This window comes from Grus americana, chromosome 2, assembly GCF_028858705.1.
Source record: "Grus americana isolate bGruAme1 chromosome 2, bGruAme1.mat, whole genome shotgun sequence".
In the NCBI taxonomy this organism is placed as follows: Eukaryota; Metazoa; Chordata; class Aves; order Gruiformes; family Gruidae; genus Grus; species Grus americana.
Window position 1 is genome coordinate 146290847 of NC_072853.1, and position 26758 is coordinate 146317604.

General features: G+C 39.2%; 1 protein-coding gene across 2 annotated transcripts in view; it reads right to left on the bottom strand.

The window, feature by feature from the left end:
• The window catches only part of RSU1 (Ras suppressor protein 1), a 112808-nt gene that overhangs the window by 44598 nt on the left and 41452 nt on the right, over positions 1-26758 (bottom strand). For both annotated transcript variants that reach the window (XM_054817309.1, XM_054817310.1), the window contains exon 8: positions 18801-18933. In XM_054817309.1, coding sequence (XP_054673284.1) covers positions 18801-18933 — 133 coding nt within the window. The remainder of the gene's footprint in view (positions 1-18800; positions 18934-26758) is intronic.

The window sequence follows — 26758 nt, forward strand, 5'->3', positions numbered from 1 at the left end:
CTTCCCCATTTTATTTGCAGCATTATGCCTACGTGGAAGACCTTAATCTTGCAACAGGATTTCCTGCACCACTTGGAGTCCAAACAATTCTGATGCTCTGCAAAACCCTTTGATAAAGAGAGAGACGCTGCACATCTTTGGGAGCAGGGAGTGCACAGCTGGGACTGTGGCTTTTGTTGGAACGTAAAGCAATTGCCATACCTCAGGCATTCTATAGGCAAAGCATGGTCATGGCAGCAGCAGTCACAAAGCAGTCTGTCACGCAGATTTGTCACGGTTAGTTTTTAAACTAAAGTGGTTTTTACTTAAACTGTTTTCAGTTTAATTATAAATAGGAATCTGGGTGTATTTCAGCAAGACATGAAATAATAATGTATAAAAAGGGACAGTTCCTTTAATCTCCACCGAGACATATTTAATCAAATGGAAAGTATCTGTCTGATGGTTTGCGTAGAATTTCATTTGCCTTTAATTGCTGTTGACAACTAGTGGAAATAATGCTGCATCACCATGCAAATGGCAGTACAATAACCCATTTCTAAGGTATTCACCATAAAGCAAAACATTCCAGCTACAGTATCAGACTCCTCTGGCTTTACACAGCAAGCCCCAACCAACTTATAGGAGTTCTACGCTCCTAATGTACAAATGTTTTAAGTTAAATTTTGCTTTCTGAAAACTAAGCTGTTTCTTCTTGAGCTCTTCCAAATTACTTAAAAAAAAAAATAAATAAATGGTTGACAAAATAAGATACACAAGATGTCTATGTACCACCTTATGGATATTGGTACAGGCAGACTTTTTTTTGTTTCAATTCTCTTGGAAATGAGTCTACAGTCACTCTATCTGCATATCAGGTTGGTGGAAAGCCTTCCCAGACTGGTTTTTGTTGGTTGTTTTTTTTTTTTTTCCCCAGCAAGAGTCCTGTTGCCCTAACAAATCCGGGGGAACAGCTGTGAGGCACCACACACTCAGTAGGTATATAATTGATTTTTATAACTTTGCTGGGACATCTGTGGGGAAGGTTACAAAACTGAATTACGAACATGTTTCGCCATCCTGTGATATCTTTAAAAGAAGCAATTTATAGTTGTAAGCTGGAGAATGGATAAGCCCATAAAATTTAATTAAATGCATATTCTAACTTTTTTCAATGCATATCCCTTTTTCATCTAAATAAAACCTTTTCTTAAAAAAAACCAAAAACAAACCAGCAAACAATTATATGTAGAAAATACATATTGCTACTAAACCCTTTGAAAGTATTCTTAAATGTAAACTGCAAATACATGTTTTTAAGAGATGCTGATAGGGGTTTTGGAAAATGCCCCATGGATCATTCTAAAATTTAGACAAATTTCCATTATAATGTCATGATAAAATGGTTCAGATAATGTATTGAAACAAGACATAAGAATAGAGCAGTTCATCTAGGCAGCAAGCAGTTATGAATAATTTTAATAAATATGCAAAGACTACATTCTGCCACATAAAACAGCTAGTCAGTTGTAAACCTGCAATACATTTTTAGACTATAGTATGTGTATACCTAGAATTAAATAATTAATTATGATCTCCATGAATATAATAATTTGGATTCTGCAATATCTGCATTTTGCATCAGTTCCTCCCGTAATTCATTTTGATCATCTCAGTATTTTACCTATGAATATTATTTTTACAAATTTATTTTTAACACCATTCATATTTTTATTTCGTGCCAACGGAATTCTACACTGCAATGCCCATTGTTTTCTAAATCTATCCTTCCTAGAAAAGAATAAAATGGAAATGAGATAATGGATGTATCTTCTGAACAATACATAATTTCAGCACTAAACTAAATATATACAGGAATGTGGGAGAATATTTATGGATAGATGTGTGTGCAGAGACACATACACCACCAACATATAAACTCACAACTTGTTAGAAGTCCACCTCTCTCCTTCTAGCAGAAACACAGGGCGTGTTTTAGCTTATCTTAATTCAGACTCTCTGCTTCTCAGTGTACTCATTACTGCTCATGCATATATTCCTATGCCAGAGTACGAGTGAAAGTGGCCTTTCCAATTCCCAGCTCCACTGTCTGTGAAATTTGTTTGTGGAGAGAAAGATTTTGTGTGAAATATGTCCTAGTATTACCTAATATCACAAACTGATCCTTTATGGGGAAAGAGAAATGACTAACCTTCACCCTTGGTACGAGGGTCTCATTTTCTTACACATAAATTTGAATACCTTTTTCAGTGAGGATGTAAAGAAAGCAACTCCCACTACTTGCTTTGTGAACATAGGTAAACCTGGCTCTAGTAAACCAAGTTTCAGAGGATTAAAACTAAATATTAAACATAATTAAGCAATGAAACAAAGTTTATGAATAATTATCTAGATTAGTGGATACATCAGTTGTCAAGCAGAGGGAATATGAAGTTTTAATTACCATTCATAACACCATAAGCCACACAACAGCAGGCATTTATATGTCCATAGGTAAATATTACTGGAAAAAAAAAAATAATCAAGCAATGCAACACTTATAAAATTAAATCTCCAGAAAAAGGAGCAAGCATCAGTACTGCCACAATCCAATGGGAACCAAAACACAACACCAGCATGGGAAAGGAAGATGTTTTATCTTTGCAAACTGAAGGGTCAAATATTTGTGAGCGCCCAGGTTACTGTCATTAGTCTAATAAAATGCATCTGTGGGTTTCAAGTTGGTCCATAAGAACCTTTACCTGCAAACTCTCCTCCATAAAACAATGTGGGATGTGCAGATTATTGCAACTCTCAGACACGTATTTGCCACCTCCAAAGCTATGAATCTACACAGTGAATCACTTGGAACTGATGCACGACTATCAGCCAGATTTTGATCATAGGCACTGCTGAATCTCTAGGGCAAATCTAGTTGGTAGTATGTCATCATACGAACAAGACTGTACTCACGCCGAAAGTAAGAACTTTTCCAGAAGAGATTAAAATCTCATTTTGGCATGTGTCTACAAAACAGTCCCAAAACTGAAGCAAAGAGTAAACAAATTAATCAAAATCTAAATTGTGAAATGCCAGACTGAATTTCCAAGAATTTCACCCGACTTGAGAAAGAAACTATTTTGTTTCAATTCCCAGAGTAAAATTGCAAATTAAGGCCAATCAACAAAGAAAAAAAGATATTCAATATTACTAATTTAAAAAAAAAAAAAAAAGGCAAAATGGCTTGGTGAAGAAATCTGTAGACATTATAGCATGATTTGATGTACCGGTGTGTAAGAACTGGTTTTGAACCATCTCTCCAAGTTATATCAAAAGTATCACACCAGAGACCACCTCAGATGCACCAGGTCAGATACAGTAAGTATCTATCTAAACACACTGAACAGAATTCATCCTCACTAGCTTCTAACAAAAATGCAGGGTACGAGAGACAACCTCATAAAAAAGAAAACATCATCTGTTCCTCAAGTTCTCCATTCTATTCATTAGAGCAGCTCTTGACCCTTTCCATCAATGGCAGGTCCTATGGAAGGGGCTGCAGGATTTTGGACCTGAAGAGCAGGAACCCGCCCCGCTTGAACTCTGTGTGCTGAAGAAAGGGTAGATCTTCATGCTGGTGGCATCTATGGCACTCCAGAAACTTCTAGTCAAGTTATGGAAAATGAAGGCCTGGCCAGGTAGATTTTACACTGGGAATGAAGTGAACGGAGCAAACAGAAACTGTGCTCTCTAACACCGGTGTGCTATAGACTGGCTGATTTCTTACCAGCCATCTGAACTGCAGATTCTCCACAGGAAAATGAATATATGTTTTTGTTTACTGTATATACATTCAGTAGCCTGATATGACCTTTAGGAACTTATGGCCCCTAAAGTAAAGTTACCTTGTGTTGAAATCCTTGAGAAGTCGTCACTGTACAGACGTCAGTAAAGCTACACATGAAATCTGTGACAGACACAGGACTGGGATTCTAACTTACACTTTGTCAGCTTCCTGATACCTCTCCAATTTACAGAAAGACTTGGATCTCAGACTCCCACTTCACTATTCATCCAACGGATACTTCCAAACTTCCTCTGGGTGTACTCTGAAATACATTTCAAGCAAGCCTCCAGAGCCACTGCCCAAATCACAGCCTTTAATCCACAGTTATTTAACAACTCTATTAACTGTAGTTTTACATATTCCACCACAAAGCTGTCCTAAACCTGGACCAGTCCAAACTCCAGTCTGCCTTAAAATCAAGACCAGGGAAGATTAGTCCGTTCTATTCTGAGTGCAAATGCTACTGAGCAACAGCCATATAAAAGGTACACAGAAAGACGGTTAGTTATTTTGACTTGTTAATGACAAACACACCAGCTTAGAACTTTCATGTTTAATTACAGATTTGTCTCAAAAATAAAAAGAAGATAAAAATCTACTCTTAAAGTAAGATTCACACAGATGAAACTGTAGGTAGGCTGGTAAAGAGAGGTAAAGAAAATGTGCAGCTGCAGTCAGATGTTAGCACTGATTACTGGATGTTATCATTAGTATTAAAACCACCACACCTTTATAGCTGTAAGAGAAAGAAGAGAACTGTATCTAGTTGTCTTACGCCTTACATACACCCCTAAACGAGCAAGCAACAGCAACCATTTTCAGCCGTATCTCAGTTGAATTGGAATCAGACCATGGAGATAAACTTTGAGAGCTACAAGACAACAGTGTTTCTGTAAGCCATTCATCCCATAGACAGCCCTATTTTCAGTCATACTTAGGACTACAAACACAGAAGACGACAATGCTGAAGTTAACTACGTTTCTCCTGTAAAAGCATGCATTGGCTGCAAGAGGGAATAGTCGGGTTTCTTTTGTGTATTGCTCACAGTTCTGCATCGCTTGGTAGCCACCTGGAAACATCCTTTCTGGTTATTAACACAGAATAAATTCAATCTCCCTTCAGTTATTTTTTTATTAGGCAAAACATAAGAAAGCTAGCTACAAGAACTCCACTAATGAGACGTGCATATTTTCAGCATCACCAGATTCATGTGAAATACATGGGCTGTCAGGATTTTTCCCCTCCTCCTATTTTCTGCACAGACAAGTCCAGACTTCCCACCAGTTCACTGATGTTGGGGACTTTTTATTTTTAAGTTCTTAAAAGTACTCGTTCTCTTCACAGGACACTTGCTTCATTTGGTGGATGAAGAGAAAAATGCACCTAAGGACCAAGGTTCTTCTCCTCATGCCTTTAGACGCACGGCTGATGTAACCAGCCCCTGCAACTTAAACTTACCCCAGCCGGGCTACCTCTTCCACGGCTGGGCATCGCTGCCCTCTGGGCTAGCGCTGGTGGTCAGGCACTGAGTTCAAGGAGGTATTTCAGACTAAAACTGCCAAAATAAGTGATTAGTTTCCAGCTGTATCAGCTCCCCGAATCCCCTTGCTACATGGTCATACGAGAGCCAGCGCTGGCCCGGTGTGGACACACAGGGCTGGCATCACTTGATTGCTTCAGCAGCGTACCACCCATCGAGTGGCGGCCAAGGGCCCAGCCTTCCCCTCGGGGGCCTCAACAGCATGACTTAGTTTTTTGGTGAAGTGTCTTGGCCCCTGAGGTGCCCCCTGACTACAGGGACAACCTAAGGTGACACTTTCATCCTTGTCACGACTGCTTGACATGCCTACGTTTGAGTAGTGAGATGAAGCCAGGCTCCATAAAACAATGCAGTTTTCCATTTTATCGTTCCCCAAACACCCGCCCTCCTCTGAGGACAGGGTACCAGCTTGCACATGGACTTTCCCACCAACACTTTGACTCCAGTGAGCCAACAGCAGTTATCAAGGGAACATGAAGCCACCAGCCACACTCCCAGTGCTGTCACCAGTATGTCCTTACCACACACCAGTGGCTGTGCCCCCTTGCAGTTGAACAGCCCAGATGGGCCAGGCAAGCCCATTGCTTCTGCACAGGCTGGGAAGGAGACTCGACCGATACAAACGTTAAATGCAAGAGCGTTGTGGTAAGACGATCATTTTGCTTTAACAAAAAGATAGATTTGGGAAGTATTCAGCTCTGGTTTTACTCAGTTACAACAACAGCCACAAGAAGCATGAACGGAACATTCTTCTTAAAATACCACACAAGAAACATGCACTCTTTTCAGACAGTAGAAAGATTACTGTATCAAGTAAGACACTAGAGGCTTAACTGGAATGAATATCACAGCTCCTTATGGAACCGGATCGGAGACTGAGGCATGTTTGGGACATGCTGGTACTATTCGCAATGTACTTCCACACCACCCTATTCCTGAAGCACACATGATCTACTGCAAATAACTATAAAAGTTTCAGATTTTAATTAAAAGTTCTGTATTACATTTTACATAGACATTTCATGCTTTCTCAGAATGGCGCTAACATGAAAAATACATACATATATATAAAAAATTGAAGGAAGAAAAGTCTAGCACAAAAGGAAGCAATTGTGTCACAGTCATGACTATTTTAATGAAAAGTACAAACAAAACCTCTGACCCTAGCAGTAAATGCAACACACAAGTGTCAAAAACATGTAGTCTTGAATGATCTTTTACATGTCATTTTGTTCACCCCATTAAGATGCTAGTTGTTTCTTTGATTTATCTGATAATAAATTTTTGATGACTAGTGAGTCTCATAAAAATTGCTCTGGTGCTGACTACATTGATTAATAAGCCCAAAGAATCGAAACTGTCAGAAATTCATGTGCAAGAGTAAATTATTGCCAAACATACATTAGATATTCCATAAAATATAGAATAAAAAAGGTTGATTTGGTAATTTTATCTTGCATCAATTTGCTTGACATAATTTATATTCAGGATCATCACTGTCAGTCCTTGCATACCTTTCCCTTTTTTAAAGTCAACATTAGAGTAAATCTAAATTTGGGACAGCCAAGAAATGAACTGGAGACAGAGTATCAAATACAATGATCAAAACTAACATTCAGAATTTAGCTTGGAAATTATATCCAGTTGAAAGGTGACTAAACACCGTCTTCTCGGAGTTGCGGCTTTTGTAAGGAAAATTCAGTTGTATTTTAGGAATCAAAACTGGCACACATCTATCCATGCCTAAATCCCATTCTTCCAAAACTGTGATATCTCCTTATTGGGGCCTTTCAATGTAGCAAGTTCTTGCAGTGCATATGAACTAACATCTTTGAGGAGTTCTGGACTCTGTCGTCTCACTCTCTTGCCTTGGGTAACTCCCAAAAGTATTTAACGTACATAAAGTGCCACAAAACCGGACACTGGAGCAGGTCAGAGTAGGGATCTGGGTATACATATGAATAGGGATCAAATTTCTCCTTTTCCCGTCAAGGGGAACCATACTTACAGCACCAGCTTTAGGATTTGCTCCATTTACTTCTGTATATATTTACCATCATGTGACAGCATTTTGTTGCAAGATATATGATTGTAGGATTGAAAACTTATCTGATTATAAATTTATAAGTGGGCTTTATGGATAACAAAAAGGATTAAGGAATCATGGTTCCCCATTCAGTGAAATAAATACTGCTATTTACATCTAGCACTAGCGCCAGCTTCTTAAAACATCTGGTAAAACTCTGAAGAGGGCTAATATTCTTGCATTTATTATTATTGCTTTGTTGAAACTGGAGCAATTGAAATGGTCAGTATCCTAAGTAATTCTATTTACTGTTTATGCTCCTGCACACTTCTCTTTAGACTATAATGTTTTTCCCCAATATCCTAACCAACTAATTAAGGAGAAAAACGACAGGATACTTTTCCTGGGATGTTTGATACTAACTGATTTTTCTTATCATATTTTTAGGGTTAAATTATTAATGTGGTTGGGTACCACTGTACTACAGCCATTGCAAAGCTGTAGTCAAAAGGACTTGGCTAAACAGGACCTAAATCTGACTGTCCACAGATTTAACAGTAGGACATTTCTTGTTTGGACAAAAGAAAGCATTGAAATGTAGGACTGAGAAATCCTCTGTCAGATAATGTAGAAGCTCCTGATTTTCAGCTTATACTTTTCAAGAAAAAAATCACTTTAATAACAAGAACTTAAAATGAAATCTGATCATAACCATTTTCAACACTGTGCATTAGGTATAAGGGGCTGTAAAAGTGCATATAAACCAGATGGCAGTAATACCTGCTAAAATAAAATCATGGATTTAAAAAAGTTTATCAGAGCTTGCACTACAAGTGGCTCCAGCAAAATACACCAGAATCGTTCCCACCTCAGCCTTCCACTGGATAAACTGCTGATAAACGCAATCATAAAATTAGGGACACTTCTCTAAGTGATAACCCTCACCAGGGGGGTAAAAAAATTGCTAAAGATCACACAAAACTCTCAAATAATGCAAGACTGAAATAAGAAACTGGAGTTCAATAAAAGGCAGCATGTAATAAAACAGATACGACTGCGTAGAGAATAGAAATTGCAGACAGTTCTGCTTGATTATAAAAGCGCCACTTTTTAATTTATCTCTCAAATAAAACCAGCAAATGTGTGCAGTAACTCTTCTTGTTTGGTTGTAAAGAACCAATCTGAAGAAGAAAACAAGAAAGCAAATTAACTAAATTTTGAAGATTACAAAGGGTTAACAGGCTTACCACTACTTACTGTTAGCTGCGCAAGTTTACCAGAAAACCCTTATTGCTACTAACATGGTTTCCACATTAGTTATCAATTACTATCATTTTGTCTGCCGTTTCCTATTGATTCTTCTCGTGGACTTTCTTTAAAATGCTCTATCCTTTTTGTTACTTCCTGTAAAGGCCAAATTCTGTTCTCTGCAATATCCTCACCCCTCCCCCCCCAAAAAAAGTGAGGCACCTTCAGAAAACATCAGTCAAGTTTCTTAACTGGATGCATTTTGGACACACTGCCTTTGGTTAGCAACAACGCTACTCAGAAATGTTGAGAAAACCCCTTGAATCCATTGGAGATGAGGAGCTGGACTCACCATGCCCACAGCAGCTAGAGCAGCAGAGCACACTATCGGATAAGAGGCTTTAAAATTGTGGCAGTTATGGTAAAATCTAAAATCAGACAATAGATCATCATCTTTGTATACTAGGCATAACGTATTAGAAGCCATCACGGTTCATACAGTAACTTTGATACCGAGATGTTGCTCTAAAACACATTTTCCCCTAAAGTATCTTGAAGCAATCAGAGGACAATAAAGGAGAATGAATCTGGTACTTTCCCTGTCAGCTTGCCCTAATCAGCATCCCTTTACAAGGTTGTACGTTGCTTTTTTTTCTTAATCTGCCTGACTTCTGCTCTCAAACAATTTTCAGGTGTCTGTATCTAAACACATTTTTAACATCCCTTTAAAACTACTGACACCAGAACTGAATTCAGTATCAACCTCAGCTGATGTTGAAAGAGTAAGTTCCTACTCCTGTACTCACTAAGCTGAAGCTTCTTTTTGGCCTTTTGGATATAGCATTGAGCTGTGAGGTGAGAGTGATCAGTTACATGATGTCTCTTAAACAAGCCAATTGTTTTCTGGAAAACAGTTTTCATTTTATTATTATTTTTTATCCTTTTGCTCTCCTTCTGTAACCACAACACGTGGTATATGCTGCATAAGTTATTCATAGATACGCAACTCTTCTTTGAGCTGCTTTAAAACACACTATGCACAGGCACAGTTCATTAAGTGATCCAGGACAGCCCATGTTTTCACTGTTGTCTTTCACCAACTTCCAGGTCACCTACAGTTTTTAGTCAGAAACAACTATATATTTGCTTCCAAATACGTGAGAAGAACATTGAATAGTTACAGGTCAGATCTCTGTGGAGCTCACCAGAAATGTCCTTGTTGGTAATTATCTCCCCAGACCTATCAGACAGTTGATAATTCTTCTTAATGTTTTATTGAAATTATACAGTGCAACATTGTGCAGCTGTACAAGCTAAATGCTTCACAAAATTCTACGTAGTTAGAGTTGCCTTGACCAACCAAATTTACAACGTTTTTTTAGGAAATAGCTCTCAAAACATATTGTACGAATTATATTCATACTACAGTCATATTCTTTAAATCTTCATTAGTAGAATCCCAAGTCTCTTCTTCACTATTTAACCCCAAATTGATGTCAGAGTAAACTAGGTCATATAACCAGTTTGGTCTATTCACCTTCCTCGATGGTGGAAGGATACTAGCACTTCTCTCACCTTTTGGCATTTCCCTGACACCACAATTTAATTAAGACTGAACTTTGGTGAGTTCAGACTCTGTCAGTCAAGCCTCCAAAACCTTCTGAGTGCCTGTCCACAGGCCTGGAGGTTTAAAACCGGTTCTCACAACAAAATGTTGGTGAGGCTTCTACTTAGTGGACTGAGAAATAACACATCTTCCCTAGAAGATCATCTTGTTTGCACTGAACATACAACAGCAGCATGACAGAAAATGACTTTCCTTCCTTCATCATTATTAATAATCTGATTATCACATTTCAGAAAAGGGCCCATTTAATTTCTAGGATTTACCATAATCAGATAGCCATAACCAGTCTCTCCGAAGACTAAGGGCCTAACAAGACAGATCCCACTTTGGATTGCCCCTCTTTCCCACCACACGTACTTTATTGAACCCCACCCATCATTTTTCCTGTTCACGGTGCCACTTGCCTGCAGCTGCGGATCTCGCACTTTGCTTGCTTGCTTAGACCCCAACGTGTCCTCTACGCCACGTCCTCAATTCTGTTTCTTACCACTTTCTTCAATACCTCTCTACCTGTTTCTCATTTTGGGTTTTACCATAATTACCACTGATTTTTAACTCAGCTACTGATCTTGCCTTGCCCTACAGTTAGATGCAACTTTGTCTTGTTTCCCTACTCAAATCCTGTATCCTACTGTCACAGTTTCCCTACCTTTGGTTTCATCAAGTCCCCAGCTTCTGCTCTTTCCTCACTTATTCATTCCAATTCTGCTTCTAACACAGCCCTAGACATCTGCCCCAGTGACTTAAACCCTGGGTTATCATCCTTGACATGGTAAATGGATTACTGCATAATATTCTAAACTTTATATGAGAGTTCACATCAATGGGAATGGTAATATCAGTAGTTAGACCAGTATTTATCTGTGCAGTATCTATATCTGTCAGGAACTTCAGTGATAGTTTTGTTTTTATTACATATCCATCTTAGTAATATATAAACACAAATATACAGAGATACTGTTTTTCTTGTTTATCTTTCAACATGGGTTCCAGTTTGCTCTTCTTTAGGGAAGAGTTACAGATTTGCATGTAAATGCTGTCTAAAGATGTCAGGGCTCCGAGTCATCTATTTTTCTCTGTTGGAAATAATGTACTAATATATTTATCAATTTTTAAAATACAGCCAATAAATACAACATTTGGTTGGAATACGAATCAGTATTTTCATATAAAATATACAGTGCCATGACTGTGGTACAACAGAAACAAACGTAAATGACATTTTTATATTTCCCCACATCAGGTTGATAAAAGATTTTTATTGGTTAATTAAAATTTTTTTACTGGTATGTGATCAAAATGTGTGAATCAGGATTGTTAACACTCATTTATTTCTTAGTTATGATGGATCTTGCTTCCTGCCATCCTTCAAGGGAAGCTTAATTTGCCGTGAGTTCATTTTCACAGGAGATGTGGCATCTCAGAGAATCTCACCTAAGGTAGATCATTGAGGTCATCTCTTTTCCACTATCTTTACCCAGTCTGTGAAACCACCCCAAAATACACAAGGTCACAGCTACCACTGGCACAGATGGTGCATCCATTTCAGGGGCCAAATGGTAAATATGTCAGGCTAAAAAGTCACTGAAATATAGAAGTGAGCTCCAGCAACAGGCTGTTGGACACATAACACCATCTTATTTCCTGTCCTGTGGGCCCAGGACAACCACACTGCAAATGAGAAGGGAAGAGAAGTACTTACAAAAGGTTCATCCTACAAGCAGATGCACAAGAGCAATCCCTCTAGGAACAATAAGAACACCTGTTCTAGAAGTATTTGTAGAACTGAGTCTAAAAGAAAACTAATGCATGAAGCCTTCTATTCCACAAACTACCAAAGAATACTAATGACAAAAGAAAAATGAAGAAGGAAAATAGCACATCATTATTTTTCTTAGCAAGGCAGGATAGACTCACACAATCCAAGTTCTTTAAATTTTCATTGACCTCTGTGCATCATACAAACAGCTGAGGCATCTAACCGTACTCCTTTGAATCAAATCTACATTAGATGTTTAAAGCAGTTGATCTGTGTTCCTCTTTATGGTCTTTATTTCCCCCAGAGAGTCCAGAATACTCACCATTAGAAATTACTCCTGAGATCATACTGTGCTCAGTTCAGTTCTTTTTGGTATTGTTACAACATCAGAGAATGACTGGATAATACAAGAAGTTATTTAATTTTACTTAGAGACAGCCAAAGAGAAGCATTCTCTCTACGTATCTCTTCAATCTAAGTAAAGAAAAGAATATTAGGAAGACTTTTATAGCCCCAAATGAATTTTTCCTAATGATTATATAATTTATATAACAACAAGTAATTATTAGGTTATTGAAAAATTTTAGTCATTTTAAACATTGCACAAAACTGCCATACATGTTTAAATAAAACAAGTTATTAAATGCAGGAATATGCAAAACAATCTTTTGCCTTATTTATATTAACAGACAACAGAGCTTTATCTCCCTTAGCTTAATGTCAACTGCACTGTGCAATATACATTCCCTAAACATATAGGGAAAATCTGGAGACATGAACACAGGGGCACAAAGGTCTGCCTGCATCACAGGCATGCCGACCTCTGCCATAAGCAATCATGTCATATGCGCCTGCTCAGATTGACCCGTGCTCACTTTGAAACAAACACGATTTTGGCTTTCATTTCTTCTGTCAAAAGGCTACTTCTATTAGAAAGTTATTACACCTTGCTCCCTTAGTAATTAGAGACCTTCCTTCCAATATACACCTGACCAGCTTATTTATATTTGTTCTTATGCCCACTGTTTTTTTATGCCTTAAATGAAGTCTCTTCCTCCCCCTGTCCCTCCCAATGACAGCAATGATCTCTGTTATCAGGCTTTGCTTTGCCAAATAAACCATGTACCTTTTAAATCTACTCTTGGCTCTTCATTCCTTTTATCATACTTTTATCCTTCCTCACTTTGCCTGTTCCTGCCTGAATTCATCCTTAATGAACATGATGACCAGAAGTGTGTAGTGTTTCCTTTTCTGTACTGGAAAATTTCCACTTGCTGAACCCAGCTCTGGAGATTGTGCTTCTCTCTGTCTTCCCCTCACTCCAGCATATCACACTGGTGGCTCACAGAAAACCTGTAACTAATACACCCAAGCATTTCTCTTCATTTGCTAATTCTTCCTGTGCAGCGTGCTGATTCTCTTCTCTGCTGCTAGCTTTGTGTCATCAGCAAACATCACTTAAATACTCCTGCTTTTTGTGCTAACATAAAAAAAAAAAAAGAAATTCTTGCAGGTCCAAGACCACGCTGCACAAGTAACACCATTGCAGGACAATCTGTCCTCTCAGTTCAACCTGCTGATGCCTCCACCTCAACCGCTGGCAATTCCCACTTCCCCAGCATGCTTCCCAACCAACACATGGATTTTTTTACTTGTTTGACCTCTTTTCCACTCTGTGGTACGTGGTTTTACTGATCATCATCTTTACATCTTGGACAGCACCAGTCACACAGCTGAAATTTGATTGGCTTTACCAACTGTGGAATAAGGACTGGAGTTATTTCAAGATACTATTTGTATTCTAGTGCATTACTCTGAGTATCTCTAGTTGGTAAATGCTGAAATACTCTTCCATTAATATAACCCAGGAGAAGAATCTTTTACTTCATGACCTGTGTCTGCTGCCTTGGAAGCAGCTGCTACATAATAGTGGGGGTCCAGTACAATTCATTCTCAAGAAGAAAGCTGGGGCAATTATCTCTAAATAGACGACTGAATCAAGAGGGGATTTTTCCAGACTGTCACTGCCGATAAAATGAGGTTTTCAATTATAATGCCTAGCACAGAGCAGCCTGCCCAGGGAAACCTATGTTCCAATGCTGCCAAGTGATATATGCTCAGCACAGCATTTGTCAAACCATTTCCTCTCGTAAGAGTTAATGTGTCAGTCTTTAAAATGGCTTGCTCTTCTACCACCCTTCCTGATGGAAATGTGAAAAGTGCAACTTACTTCCTTTCGCAAAACATCTTGCGGAGACTCTTGACTGCAAATTGACTGCCTCGTGGGGAAAACCTGCTTTCTAGAAACTTAACAAACGGTGACTGTTCTATCATAATTCTGCCTCACTGGAATAAGGAGGTCAAACAGGGAGACAACAATCATTAAATAAAATGTTAAAAGGTGATTTCTGGGTTCTAAGCACTCAGGACCTAGCAAATTGTTTTGGTTTAGCTGAGATTATACTATCAGGTGATGATGGCTGCAATAGACTCTGCTGTGATAAAAGCAAAATCACTACCCTTTCGTTACAAGAACAAACAGGCAAAGAGCAAGTTTCACGTGAAGATTGATCAAAAGCACAAGATTAATGCCAGAAATGTACCCAAAGAGCGGCTTTCTGGATTAACTTTGCTGTAAGTGCCAGCAACCAAACCCACCCACTGGTACCAACAGCACGTCTCAGCTTTACCTCATCTCAATCAAATCACTAATTATCTTACACTGATCCTGACGAGCATCACAAGATTTCAGGTCTTCATAGGAGCTTAATTCACCGTTTTCTTTCAAACATTCATGTCTGTCTTCACTTGTCTAAGTACATTGTAACCACTAAATCATACAATCCATCATCTCTTTGTCAGTACCCTAGACAGAGACGATCCTCTGAGAATATGCTTAGAACATAAAGGTCACTTTGAAAGTTGACTAAAGGCATGAATAAAAAATAAAACATTTAGTTAAGCCCTTTGAGGAGATGAGGTTGCCATTACCCTTTACTGTTTGAGCAAGTTCAACTGCTTTTCAACACTACCGTGACACCGCACGGGGAGTTCAATGGCAGCTCCTGAGTATACATATAGAATCAAAGCCAAAATTCAGCTTACTAACTTAACTTTCAGAAAGTTAGAATGGCAGAGATTAAGAATCATTATATGCATGGCAAACTGACCTATTTCCAAATGATGCTGTCACAGGATGATATGTGCAGTGGGTGTATTTTAGCCAACAAATGCTAGCAAAGTGCCAAAAGCTGCTGATTTTTCTGTTAAGAATTAAGAGCCCCTCCACACACGTTTTATGCCACAATATATGGCCCATCTTTTTGTCAGCACAATTCTGCCTTGAAAAATGAGGGTTGAAAAAAATCACCTGGCATCATTTCTCATGCAAGGTAAGGAAATTAAAGGAAATGAAAGAAGCTACAAAGTAAGAAGAGCTGATCTGAGGGTCCTACTGGCTAACATGCTTCTGAAGTGAAGAGCTATTCCAGTTTCATACTTAGTGTGTAAGTACGATGTAAAACAGGAGTGTGAAAATGTAAAAGTATGAGAGACAAATGACATTTTATCTTTAGACATAATCATCCTTCACGGGTGTCATTCCTACTTACCAATTAATCACTAGAGCATGAATATCCTAAGACAAGGCTAAAAATGGTGTGTAATTTTTCACTAAATATGCTTGAAACAGCCAGTACATTTCACAAATGAAAGAAGAGGTTTGTGATCTATTTGGTATTTGCTTTACAAGTGGAACCTCACAGAATCTGAATGGAAATCTCCGATACTGACCACAGCGTACAGTTATGGCTTCTGCCAGCCCTCAGTAGAAACCTCAAGGTGTAGTAACATGAATGCAAGGGAGTGTGTTGCCAAGACTCACTGAGTTACCACTTTCTGGCTGAGATAACGGCAACTGAGTAAATATGATGTTCTAGTCATTGCAAACACAAAATAAACTGTATTAGCATAAACCCACTTAGTGAAACGCAACTTGCTAAGCCCCTGAAACTTGGCACTTGTGATTGTATGAGCATACCCTCTCTGTCTTAGCTAGTATAGACAATGTTAGACTTGTAAACAAAGTAAAATCAATATTTCCAATCAGCCAGCAAAAGCAATGGGCATAAAGAGACAATTACCATCTCTGGAGCTCAAAATCCATCTACCATATAGATGCACAGTTCCTGGTGTATGAAAGTACTTGAAAATAAACTTACTGATATGATTGTCAGCTGCTAACATATATGAGCTGTTCTCTCTTCTCAGTGTTGCAAGGGAGGTTATCTAAACAGCATTCTGTCCAATCATCTATTTAACTGTACTGCTTTGTCTCAGAGTAAAAGTTAAGCTGGCTGGGTCTATCAAATGCTGCAAGTTAATTTTTAAATTTTTCTTTTGGCTGAATGACCAAAAAAACCCCCAAGAGTTCAATTTTGCTTAGTTAGATATATACCAAGAAAATTACTGCATTCACATCTCAACCTTGTTATTTCCTTAATGAGAAAAAAGACGCAGTACCTGGACATAGGCTCTGAAAGAAAAAGGAAGTTGGAGGTGGTATATAGCTGTTAGTGGGAAAAGATCAAAATTTCATCATAAAAAGGAGTTTTCATTTCGTCTGTGTTCACAGCTTATTTGCTTTTGTGCACAATAATGCTACTAAACCTGCTACCTAGATTATGCTATTGCTTATGAATTTTAACACCTAAAAATCAAATGCAAACAGAAAAACGTCTGCAGCAGGTGGCATCCAAGTAATTCTGAGATCACCTATTTAAAGGGAACTGGAAATAAAAAGGACAACCTTTTTCAGCAGGAAAATCCACAAACTCTCTTTATAGCACATGAAACAAGTACAATCAAGAATCAAAAGAAGTTGCTACTGGGATTCTAACAAAAATATACAGATATTTTTTATTTATGGTTTAAATATAAAATGGTTATATGCTGAATATAAACAAAAAGATATCTAATTATTAACATCTGCATGTATTTGGTTTTCATCACTAATCTTTGAAAATAATGACATTTTCATTGAATAAGCCTCTAAAATCAAAATCGAAGCTATGAATGAGCCATGGAAAGATTCTTTGATTTTATTTTTTCCCCCTATTAATGGGTAGAGTCTGATTTTGCTTCCACTGTTAACTATACAGGCTTCAACTATTTACTGTGGACAAAATCAAAATCAGCCCATTAGCCAACAAGACACTGTTACACCTCAGCAAAGAACAAGACAGCAAACATAATATGGCTAATTTAAAACAAAGAACAATAGTTGAGGCAACTGATGAATTATAGAACCTTTTATGTCAATTTTGATTGCACAAGGAGAGTTGCCAGAGCTGTTTAATATATCCACAGTTATAAAATCTTTTTTCTTTTTTAATTATAGATACATAACAGCAGCGCCCCACCCCCCCAAACTGAATATGGGTCAAATTCTCAAAACTGCACTTCAGTCCTCAAAACTTCACCGACCTCATGATGCCCAGCGCTGTCCCTGTGAGCACTGCATGAGGGTCCCTAATCTACATTGCTCAGCAAACAGAAATATAAAATTGGCAATAAAAAAAATAACAAAACATTATCAAGAAATCTAGATGTAGCTACACAACAGACTGTGGGGAAGGGATGGTCTAAGGACATAGACAGCTGTTCCCCTACACCATGTCTGTAGTACAGAGTACTACTGGAAGAAGGGTGTTGCAGCCTACTTAAATCTATCTTGAGAACACATATTACAGCACAAATATCAGGACACTTCTGAGATACACAATTTTTGTAACCACTCTCCCATCTGTGATCCTTTTCACTTAAATTCTGTCAATGAAGAATGGCCTACAAAAGCCATTGCTGGATCATTTAGTTTCATATAGAAATTTACATCTCAGTTACTTAATTGAAATCCCAAAACCTTCACTTGTGAATATTCTCCTTTGGTAATTGAGTTCAGACAGCTACTGTATAAAAAATTGTCAGAAATGCTGCTAAATTATTAAAATATATTTTTAAAATAAAGGGGAAATGCAAAAACTAACTTTCCAGCCTAGAGATTGTACTGTGTGTTGTACTACCTATTGCTTCTAGGAAGACAGCATCAAGGTTGTTGACAGACACATAAAAATAACTTCCCATCTAAAGTTTTGCTGTGGATTGGTATCATGGAAATTTTTACTCAGAAGAAATATTTCAATTCAGTGAATGATTAAAGACATTATTTCCTAAACAAATGCTTAGCATGGAGAAGTCCCAGCACGAGGTTCACTTTTTTCCAGTTACACTGTTGAAGAAAGCATTAGTACCTGTATTTCAATTACGAGGGCTGGAGACTTTTGGAAACCAGTCCAGATCAAACCAGGTTTGAATTCTGGACATCTCCTTCAAAACATAACCACCTGCATCCAAAAATGTTACCAAATATCTATTTCAATGTATAACACCTTACTGTACATACTTAAAATTAGTACTTCTCAAAGGCTTGTAATCCTTGATCTTTTATATCTCTTACTTAAGAGCTCTTAGAAATGAACAACAGATACAGAAAAATATCAGTCTTTGTGCTTCTCTAGCATGTCTAAATCACATTTATTTACCTCCTTGTCAGCAAAATTCTTTAATATAAATGTACAGATCTGCATATTTGCCCTAAAGACCAAGCTACTGCCTAGATTACGAAAGAAGGGGGGTAGCTGGTAACACTTTGCCCAACACACTACAGGAAAAAAAACCAACACAGCTACAGTATACCAGTGACATGTAATACTTACTACTTATATGTTTCTGAACGAATGTATTCAAAAACATGAGATACTCCCAGCTGGAACTGGTCAGCAATAGGGGTAACCCAAGGATTGTTCTCTGCTTTGAAGACTTGCTTTTGACCAGTCAAATCCAAATTACCTGAAAGGGATTAAACAAAACAGTGTATGAAAAAAAAATTGAAATATGAAAAATTTGAAAGAAATATCTTGCTGTGAATATAACATTTTTCATTCGTTTCAGAGAGTACAACCATAATAAAAGCAAATATTTCAGTCTTTGTGGAGAAGAAAAGGAGGACATAGTAGTTCCCACCATGATGGATGCAGTTCCACTCTATTCTACATATATGCTACTACATATTGCACAACAGGATTGAACTCAGCCCACTGCACATCATATTTATTCTTCAAATGAGTTTCAAGCAGGGCTTAATAGTGCATAGGTGTTGGGGTGTCCTTCTGCAGTAGAACTTCACTCAGCACAGGCAAAACAACTGCAGTAGAACTTGGGGCTTCCCGATTCCTAATTCCGAACCTCCTAGCTCTGTTGCAGCATTAAAAGTCTTGCATAACTTGACCATTAAACATAATCTTCAGGCCTATGGGACAATTCAGCAAGGCATCCCTCTCCACCATGGCTCACAGGAATGAAAGGAGAATGATGCTGTGGTAGGAGTTTGCTCTGCTGAAGCTTAGCATTGCAAAGCATTTCTCCATCGCTGCTCCAAGCTAACGTCAACAAGCGATGCCCAACAGGCTTTTTGCTTTCCCAGTGCCCAACGTGGTGTTTGTACCAAGATCCTACCACTGATCTGTGGTTATAGTTCACTATACTGAGAAAAACAAAAAGGTCATTCTTGCAACATGCCGGTTTTACCTATTGTATTGACAGGAAGGCTTAAGAGACCTTTTAGGGGTTTGCTTGGGGTTAGTTTGTTTGTTTTGTAAATGTTTACCACCCAAAATCAAAACAGTACGTGCTCTACTGAAACTCCTCATGACTATGGATACAACAGGCTCAATTCCAGGACAGTCTAGCCATTGAAATATTTTCTTGTGTTCTTTAAATTAAGAAATCTGTGCTATCATTTTAAATTCATTTTTGTGAATTTTGTGAATTTTATGATGAAGAGAGGCCTACCATCCCTCCAGAAATCTAAAGTAACAAATAATAAAAAAAATATAAATCTTTAACTATGGGAAACAAAGAAAAAATTAATTACAATGTTTTGAAGACTGACTGAGCCAAGCTATCAGAGAAATCTGAAATCAACCTGATGTGCTAGTTTTTCAAAATTAAAGGCACTCACGTAAGTAGGATGAACACACATGCATGCTACGGGAGCTGCTGCAAGCCGTGTGCTTGCTGGCCATTTCGGCGCATGTTCTATGCTACAGCTAGTCCTCGATGCGTTTCTCTCCGTAAAAAGGGTTAACACAATTAGAGTAAAGACAGACCATTATACCATGTGAAAAGATGTCATGCATCTCATACCAGCCCATCAACAAGTTACCATTACCTTAGCGAGCTCATCTGTCAGCTGTCTGAGACCTGTTCTTTTGAAATAACAGGCAGGGAGCATTTCACCCCTCTGTCAGCCAGGCAGCAATTGCCCTCGCTGCCTCACGCTTCAGTGCGCCTCGTTAGGAGCCTTGCACCCATCTCCTTTATTAAGGGACTCGGCAGCCCTGTTCTAACAAGGATCAGGAAGCAGGATTAAGTACTGTGACAAAGAGGACCTAATAAGCTAGAAACCGGTGTGTCTAAATCTGCGCTGGCTGGCTCAGAGCGCAGGCTCACGCTGCTCGCCATTCAGTTTGCAGGCGCAGGCCACCGGGGAAGCAAGCCGGCACTGTGATTAGCCATAACCCTCTGACCGGTGCTGCTATGAAGACCATGTATCACTCAGGGGCTTGCTTTGCAATTGCAAATTGGATTTTCCATTTTATTACCTGTAAAAAAACCACATACGTTGCTCTCCAGAACTACCAACGCTGTAAGCACTCACTTATAATTACAGCTCTGCAAGTACTGCATCCAGGTAAAATGATCAATCTGTGTACAACTGATAAAAATAGTTAAATTTGGGGAGGCAAGCTTGGCCCCATCATGGATCGAATTCAATGGTGCTTACAGGAAGAAGTCACACACTCCCAAAATCTCCACAGCCAGGGTCTCAGCTGAATCCTCTCACCCTGACCTGTGTCAGAAATTGTAACTCCCAGGGGATGCTGCTGCATTTTTCCATCCCCACAGCGTAGTGCGCCCACTTCCATTCCAAATACCATGCACGGCCCATTTAAGCATAATTAATTGTAATAAATACTATTCTCCTAAAGCCAAAGAAATCTTACAGCAAAAAGAGGACTGAAGCAAAATGAACTATAGGTCTCCATGCCAAAGTAACCACTTTATTTTCCTCCACCTTCTGTTTTTCCCCAAAAAACACTGGCGGCAGGTACAGATACTATTTTTTACCTTCAGAGGGAAGGGGCAGGCAGAAGCCCTAAGCGTAAAATTAACCTCATTACAGAGAAAACTGGGGCACCCAAAAGTCCACAATCTGCACTGAAATCCACCCGTCCCTGCCCAGGATGCCCCTCTGCATGTCATCCTGGCAGCCCGTCCCTCCGGCAGCCTACAGCTGGAGCAAGAGGTCAGCTGTCACCTCACAGCCCGGGGTTTTATTTCAAGAATTCAATCAAGTGTTGCAGCGTGAAAAGGTACAACCTGTCTGTCCTCAGGGCAAGGACCAGGCAGAGAGGAGGTGCTCCTCCACAAAGGAGTAACAGAGGGCTGCCCTCACAGAAAGCTGGGAGGACAGGGCACCCGATGCTTTAAACTCCTCACTGTTCCATACTGAAATTTCTGTCTGGAAACGAAGGACAGAAATGGGCAGAAAACTAAGCAGGGTAAGAAGTCACAGAGAGCCCACCCCACCTTACCAGCACTAGGGAGGAAACAAAGTCTAACACTCCTGCCATAAGGCAAGCCACTGGAGAACAAAGAAGTCATATAATTAAAACCGAGACAGGATGAAAACATCACTCCTGCATAACCATTTATTGCTTGGGGCCATATCCTGGTGTCCGTTCTGCTTTTACAACTAAACCATGTGGGAATCAAGGGCTTACCTAATCCTGCTCTGGCTGCAGGACATCCAGGAGTCCCAAGCCTCAGTAACATCTCAGGAACATTACGTGCTGGGGTAACCAAACACACGGAAGCCCTGCATGAACTCTTCTGCCTCAGTGCACCAAGATGAACCCAGCAGCATGGAAGAGATGATCAAACCCGCCTGAAGCAATGGCTCTGGTACCAGGCTCACCACAGGAGTGCTATGCAACTGGATACCTTACAGATGTGTCCCCCCCCAACAGTATCCTTGCCTAGACTTTTTTTCTACGGCAACGCTATGCTAAGAGATGCTGTTATTCCTTCCCTGTAGCATTAGAGCCACGGACCAGGGAAAAAGCCATGGCAGATGCGCCTTCATGCATATGGTCTAACAGCAGTATCAGCAAAACACTATCCCCAGGCCTTTAGGAAATTTATATACTGTTCTGCTACACAGATCACATCAAATCCCTCGGATATTTTTAGTAAGCAAAATACAAAATTGCCTCTAGTAAAAAAACAGTACTGAAGATTCAATCACAAAATATATTGGGGTTGGAGATTGCATTGATCATTGCTGGTTTGTTCTGTCCATGCATATCAGCCTATTAAAAATATTTGTTTATCATCTCTAAAATTTGGCATAACTAGGAGACTGAAATTGTATTTCTTCATAATGAACTTAAGGTTCTTGCTATTTTGCCACACTGAAAGAGACCAACTCCACTGAAATGCATTACAGTCACATGCCTCTGACAGAGAGAAGAAGGCTGTCTTTAAGACTAGTCAGCACAGCCCCTTTCCTAGATCATAGAAATTCTTCTCAAATTATTTTTGAATGCTTCTAAAATTATTCTTATAAATAAATAAATCATCAAAACTGTATATCTCAGAACCCAGGTCCAACATGCTTAAAGACTCTTCTAATTTCTAAGCCTAAAGGATATTTTTTTAAGTTTTCTATCTTGAACAGACATAGATTTCCAAGTAGGAAGAATGCAAAGTGGACATAAGCTGCTGCCGGTGAGCAGACACTGAAAAGACAACAGTCTGGAAAACAGAAGAGAGAGATACAGGTCTAACAGCTGACTGCTGTGGATGGCCTGCATGGGATGACCAAAAACCTTCTAAAAGGAGCCAGCTGTGTGGTCTCAGAAATACCTGATCTTGGCTTTTTTTTTTTTCCCTGTCTCAGCACTCGTCGTATCTAAAGATGATCCTGAACCATTAAGTTTGACTGGATCAGTGTGACTGAACTTCTCTGTTTAACCCACCTTAAAAACAAATTGTTCCTATGCCCAACTAGTAAGCTGTGCAGACCTGAAAATTGCTGCCCAAATCTCGTTAGCTGCCACCTGGAAGCCACAGTAAATAGATCTACACCAAAACAAACCCTCGAAAATTCAAGGACATAATCAAACTATGCATATTTTTAATTTTCGTGTATCCTAGCTTCTGCCATCCATTGACTAGAATACCACTTATCACTACTTAAATTCAGAGTTCCCACAGCCATGGGTAGGCAGAAGGGATATCTCGTGTGACAGCGGGCACACCCCACCCTGAGCGATGTTAAAGGGAAAAGGCAGCTACAGTTTCCCTGCACCTCCCTCAATGAATCTATCCTGCGTTTGATCTAAAACATGATAGTTAATGTTTCTTATCATTTTCCTTCAGTGCTGTTGAAATAAGAAGTGGTTTGTGTGAACATTCATATTTTGCTCAACTGCCTGCAAAGGTCAGAAAAGAGCTCATAAAAGCAAATAAAGTGCTGCCTCCCGCAGTCATGTTTGCAGAAAGTGTCAGAGCAGTGATAATGCTACCTATCACTTTGACCAAGGGTGTCTCCAGACCTCCCAGGCTCCTCCCGTCCGTTAGATCTAGCCTTCAAGCATCTCTTATATGCAACTATAAGCCCCTCATCCTCTCGTGACGTATGATACATGCAGTGTATAATATTTACCCAATGTATGTATACTTAAGGTACAGTAAGGTATGACTAGTGTACATAGGCATGACTTCAATACAAGCAAAAGAAAACAGAATGAGGACAAACCTGACTTGTCCTTTCCACTCGAACGCCCCTTGGCAACACTTTAAATACTTTCAAAAATTAAAAGATGAAATAAAGTAATTAAACAACTCTGACATTTGAGAAGTGAACATTGGCATTCAGCATAAGAAACATGATCCTAGCTGTAAAATGCCAGATCAACGCTTCTTTGTAATGGTTTAAATTCATCCCTAGTGGAGCTTCATTAAAATCAATGGAAATAATTTTTGGCCTGCATACTGTTGAGTTTCACATCTGTGTCCCGTTGATGCTCTGACCCACCTTCCAGCCTGCACTCTACCGCTCTGACCTCAAGGAGAGTCCTCAGGCTGTAACACATCCCTCTCAGCGATTCCTCTTAAGGCTGCAGTTTAAATGTTCTTTCCCTCTACAACACAAAGGTCTTACTCTCTCACTGCCGTACATAAGGATGGGAGGAATGAAATTAGTTTTATTTCTTGAATCCTGTTTTATTAAAGGCTAAGTAAGGGATCAATCCACTACACTAAATTTAAACTTAGGTTGTATGTAAAAATACGTCTGTCCTGGCTTGGTTTAGATTTGCTTTACACTACAGGGCTTATAAATTTTATTACTTTTGTGGCATGTGCTTTGCCTCCACAGAGAGAGAGTGTGGTGGTGGGAGAAATATTATGACTATTATGTCATAAAAATTATACCAAAGGATTCATTGTGAACGATGTCTTAAAATCTATGTAAAAAATTGAAAATATATACTGATTTCTATGCCACAAAGTGTTATTAAAAGCAAATGATTTTTACACCAATGTTAAGCACATGTAAGCTGTGCATCAGTAACTCATACCATTCCTACAAACAAGTAAGATCATGTCTGCTTTGAAGACCTCTATCACTTCTGAAGGATTAGTAACAGAAGAGAGTAGATTTAAACAGTAGTTATAAAGGAGCAGTAAGACAACAGAGAGCAAAGACTTCTTGTACATAAGTGAAGTGTGACTCAATCTTTTTGGAACCAGCAGAAATATTCACAGAAATATTCAGTATGATAAACAAATCTACAGCTCCATAGCATATGTCAAAAATATACGTTTGCTTATCGATGAGCTTCTATGCACTAAAAGAAAACAACTAGTAAATCTAAACCTAGACTGAAGCGCCTCCAAAAGATCGATCCCAGCAACACTTTTGCCCTCTCGCCCCCACGTTCTCGTACTGGAGAAGGTCACCAGCACTTCAGAGAACCCCGAAACAGCATTTGTGATGGTTTTACCTAACAGGGGAAAAGTTCAAGTCTCAAATAACAAGAAGTCAGGTTCAGTACATACAAATAAACCAAACAGACACTCCAGAGCATCCATCAGACAGAAGCAGGCTGGAAGCCTTCCTCTGACCACAGGAATGTCTGTGGCCTCACCTGAGCGTTAGACAGGAAGCCCCAGGGTAAGAGAAGGCTGAACCAGCAATCTGAAAGCCAAACACTGAAGCCTAAGCCCGTCCTCAGTTTTACAGAAAACAAGAGTGCAGATATTGTAACATCACACGTTATTCTAACAACTTGTTAGATGTAAATGAGAATTTCCAATAATGAGTTCAGAGATTAGACCACAACTTGAACATTCACTTGAATACATCTAACAGTAGCTCTCTGTGTCATTTCAGTAATTGAAGAGTTTAACAAAGACATTTCAAACAGAAAAAATCTGGCCTGAAAAACATCAGGAGATGGACACTCTGCCAGTGGTGTCTTGTTCAAATGGTTCATCATTGTAAAAATGCATTCTTTATTTCAGTGCTGAACTGAGCTGCCTTAGTTCTCAAACACTGCTGCTTCTTCTGCCCATCTACAAGGGAGAAAGATGACCCGTCCCTTCCTGAGGATCGGCAGCTACGTCTCCTCTCATTCTTCCCTTTGATAAGTTAAATAAAGACTCTGATTATTCTGTGGGATCCCAGAATAGCTACTCCATTTGCTTCAAGTCTTAGCAAAAGGACCACAGCTGAAATGAAGTAAAAGCAGAGCAACTAAATCTTGAATTCTTTACCCTTGACATAAAGGTGAAGTAATACAGGGAAAGCTGGTATTGCCTCAGCTACTGCTATTACAGTTCTATGGAAAGAAGATTTTACTCTCCAGCACTGTCCCACCTCAGCCTTTCACAGAAGAGAGTTTAAAACAAAGTGAATTTAGTCCAGAGATATTTGTACAAAATTTCAGCATCATAGCAAAGGTCAGCCAGAATCATTATACCAGAGTGTAACGGGGAGTCTGGCATGAGGAAACCCGCTCCAAAATGGGTCAGGACTGCAGACGAAACCTGGGAAAGACAACAGAATGGATGAAATGCTGAGCTTCTCCCTTAAACCACATTTCAGGTATTAAGTACAGGCAGAATATAGACCTAACCTGGCTGAGCAAACTCACATTTCCATATTCAGATGACAGGAGGAGCTGTTAACTCTCTGGGAATGAGGGGAGAGCCCTGGCAATTTCTACCATCACTCCACACAACGAACCTGACCTTAGCAGAACTAGTAGAAAGAATAAATAATATTAACATTCACAGACAGCCAAAAAACAGGAACTTAGTCAATGCAACACACAAGGGACTCTAGCCACACAACACTGCTAATGGCGTGTACTTCCACATGACAAATCACGCTGTTTCAACAGCCAAACTCCACCACACACAGCCTTCAGGTACCAAGGCAACCAGCCTGGCTCATGCCGTCATGTGGGTAGCTCAGGGGAATGGCAGAAGAAACAGCATTTTGCAAAAATCCAAGAAATTACTTCAAAATGTTTCCTATATT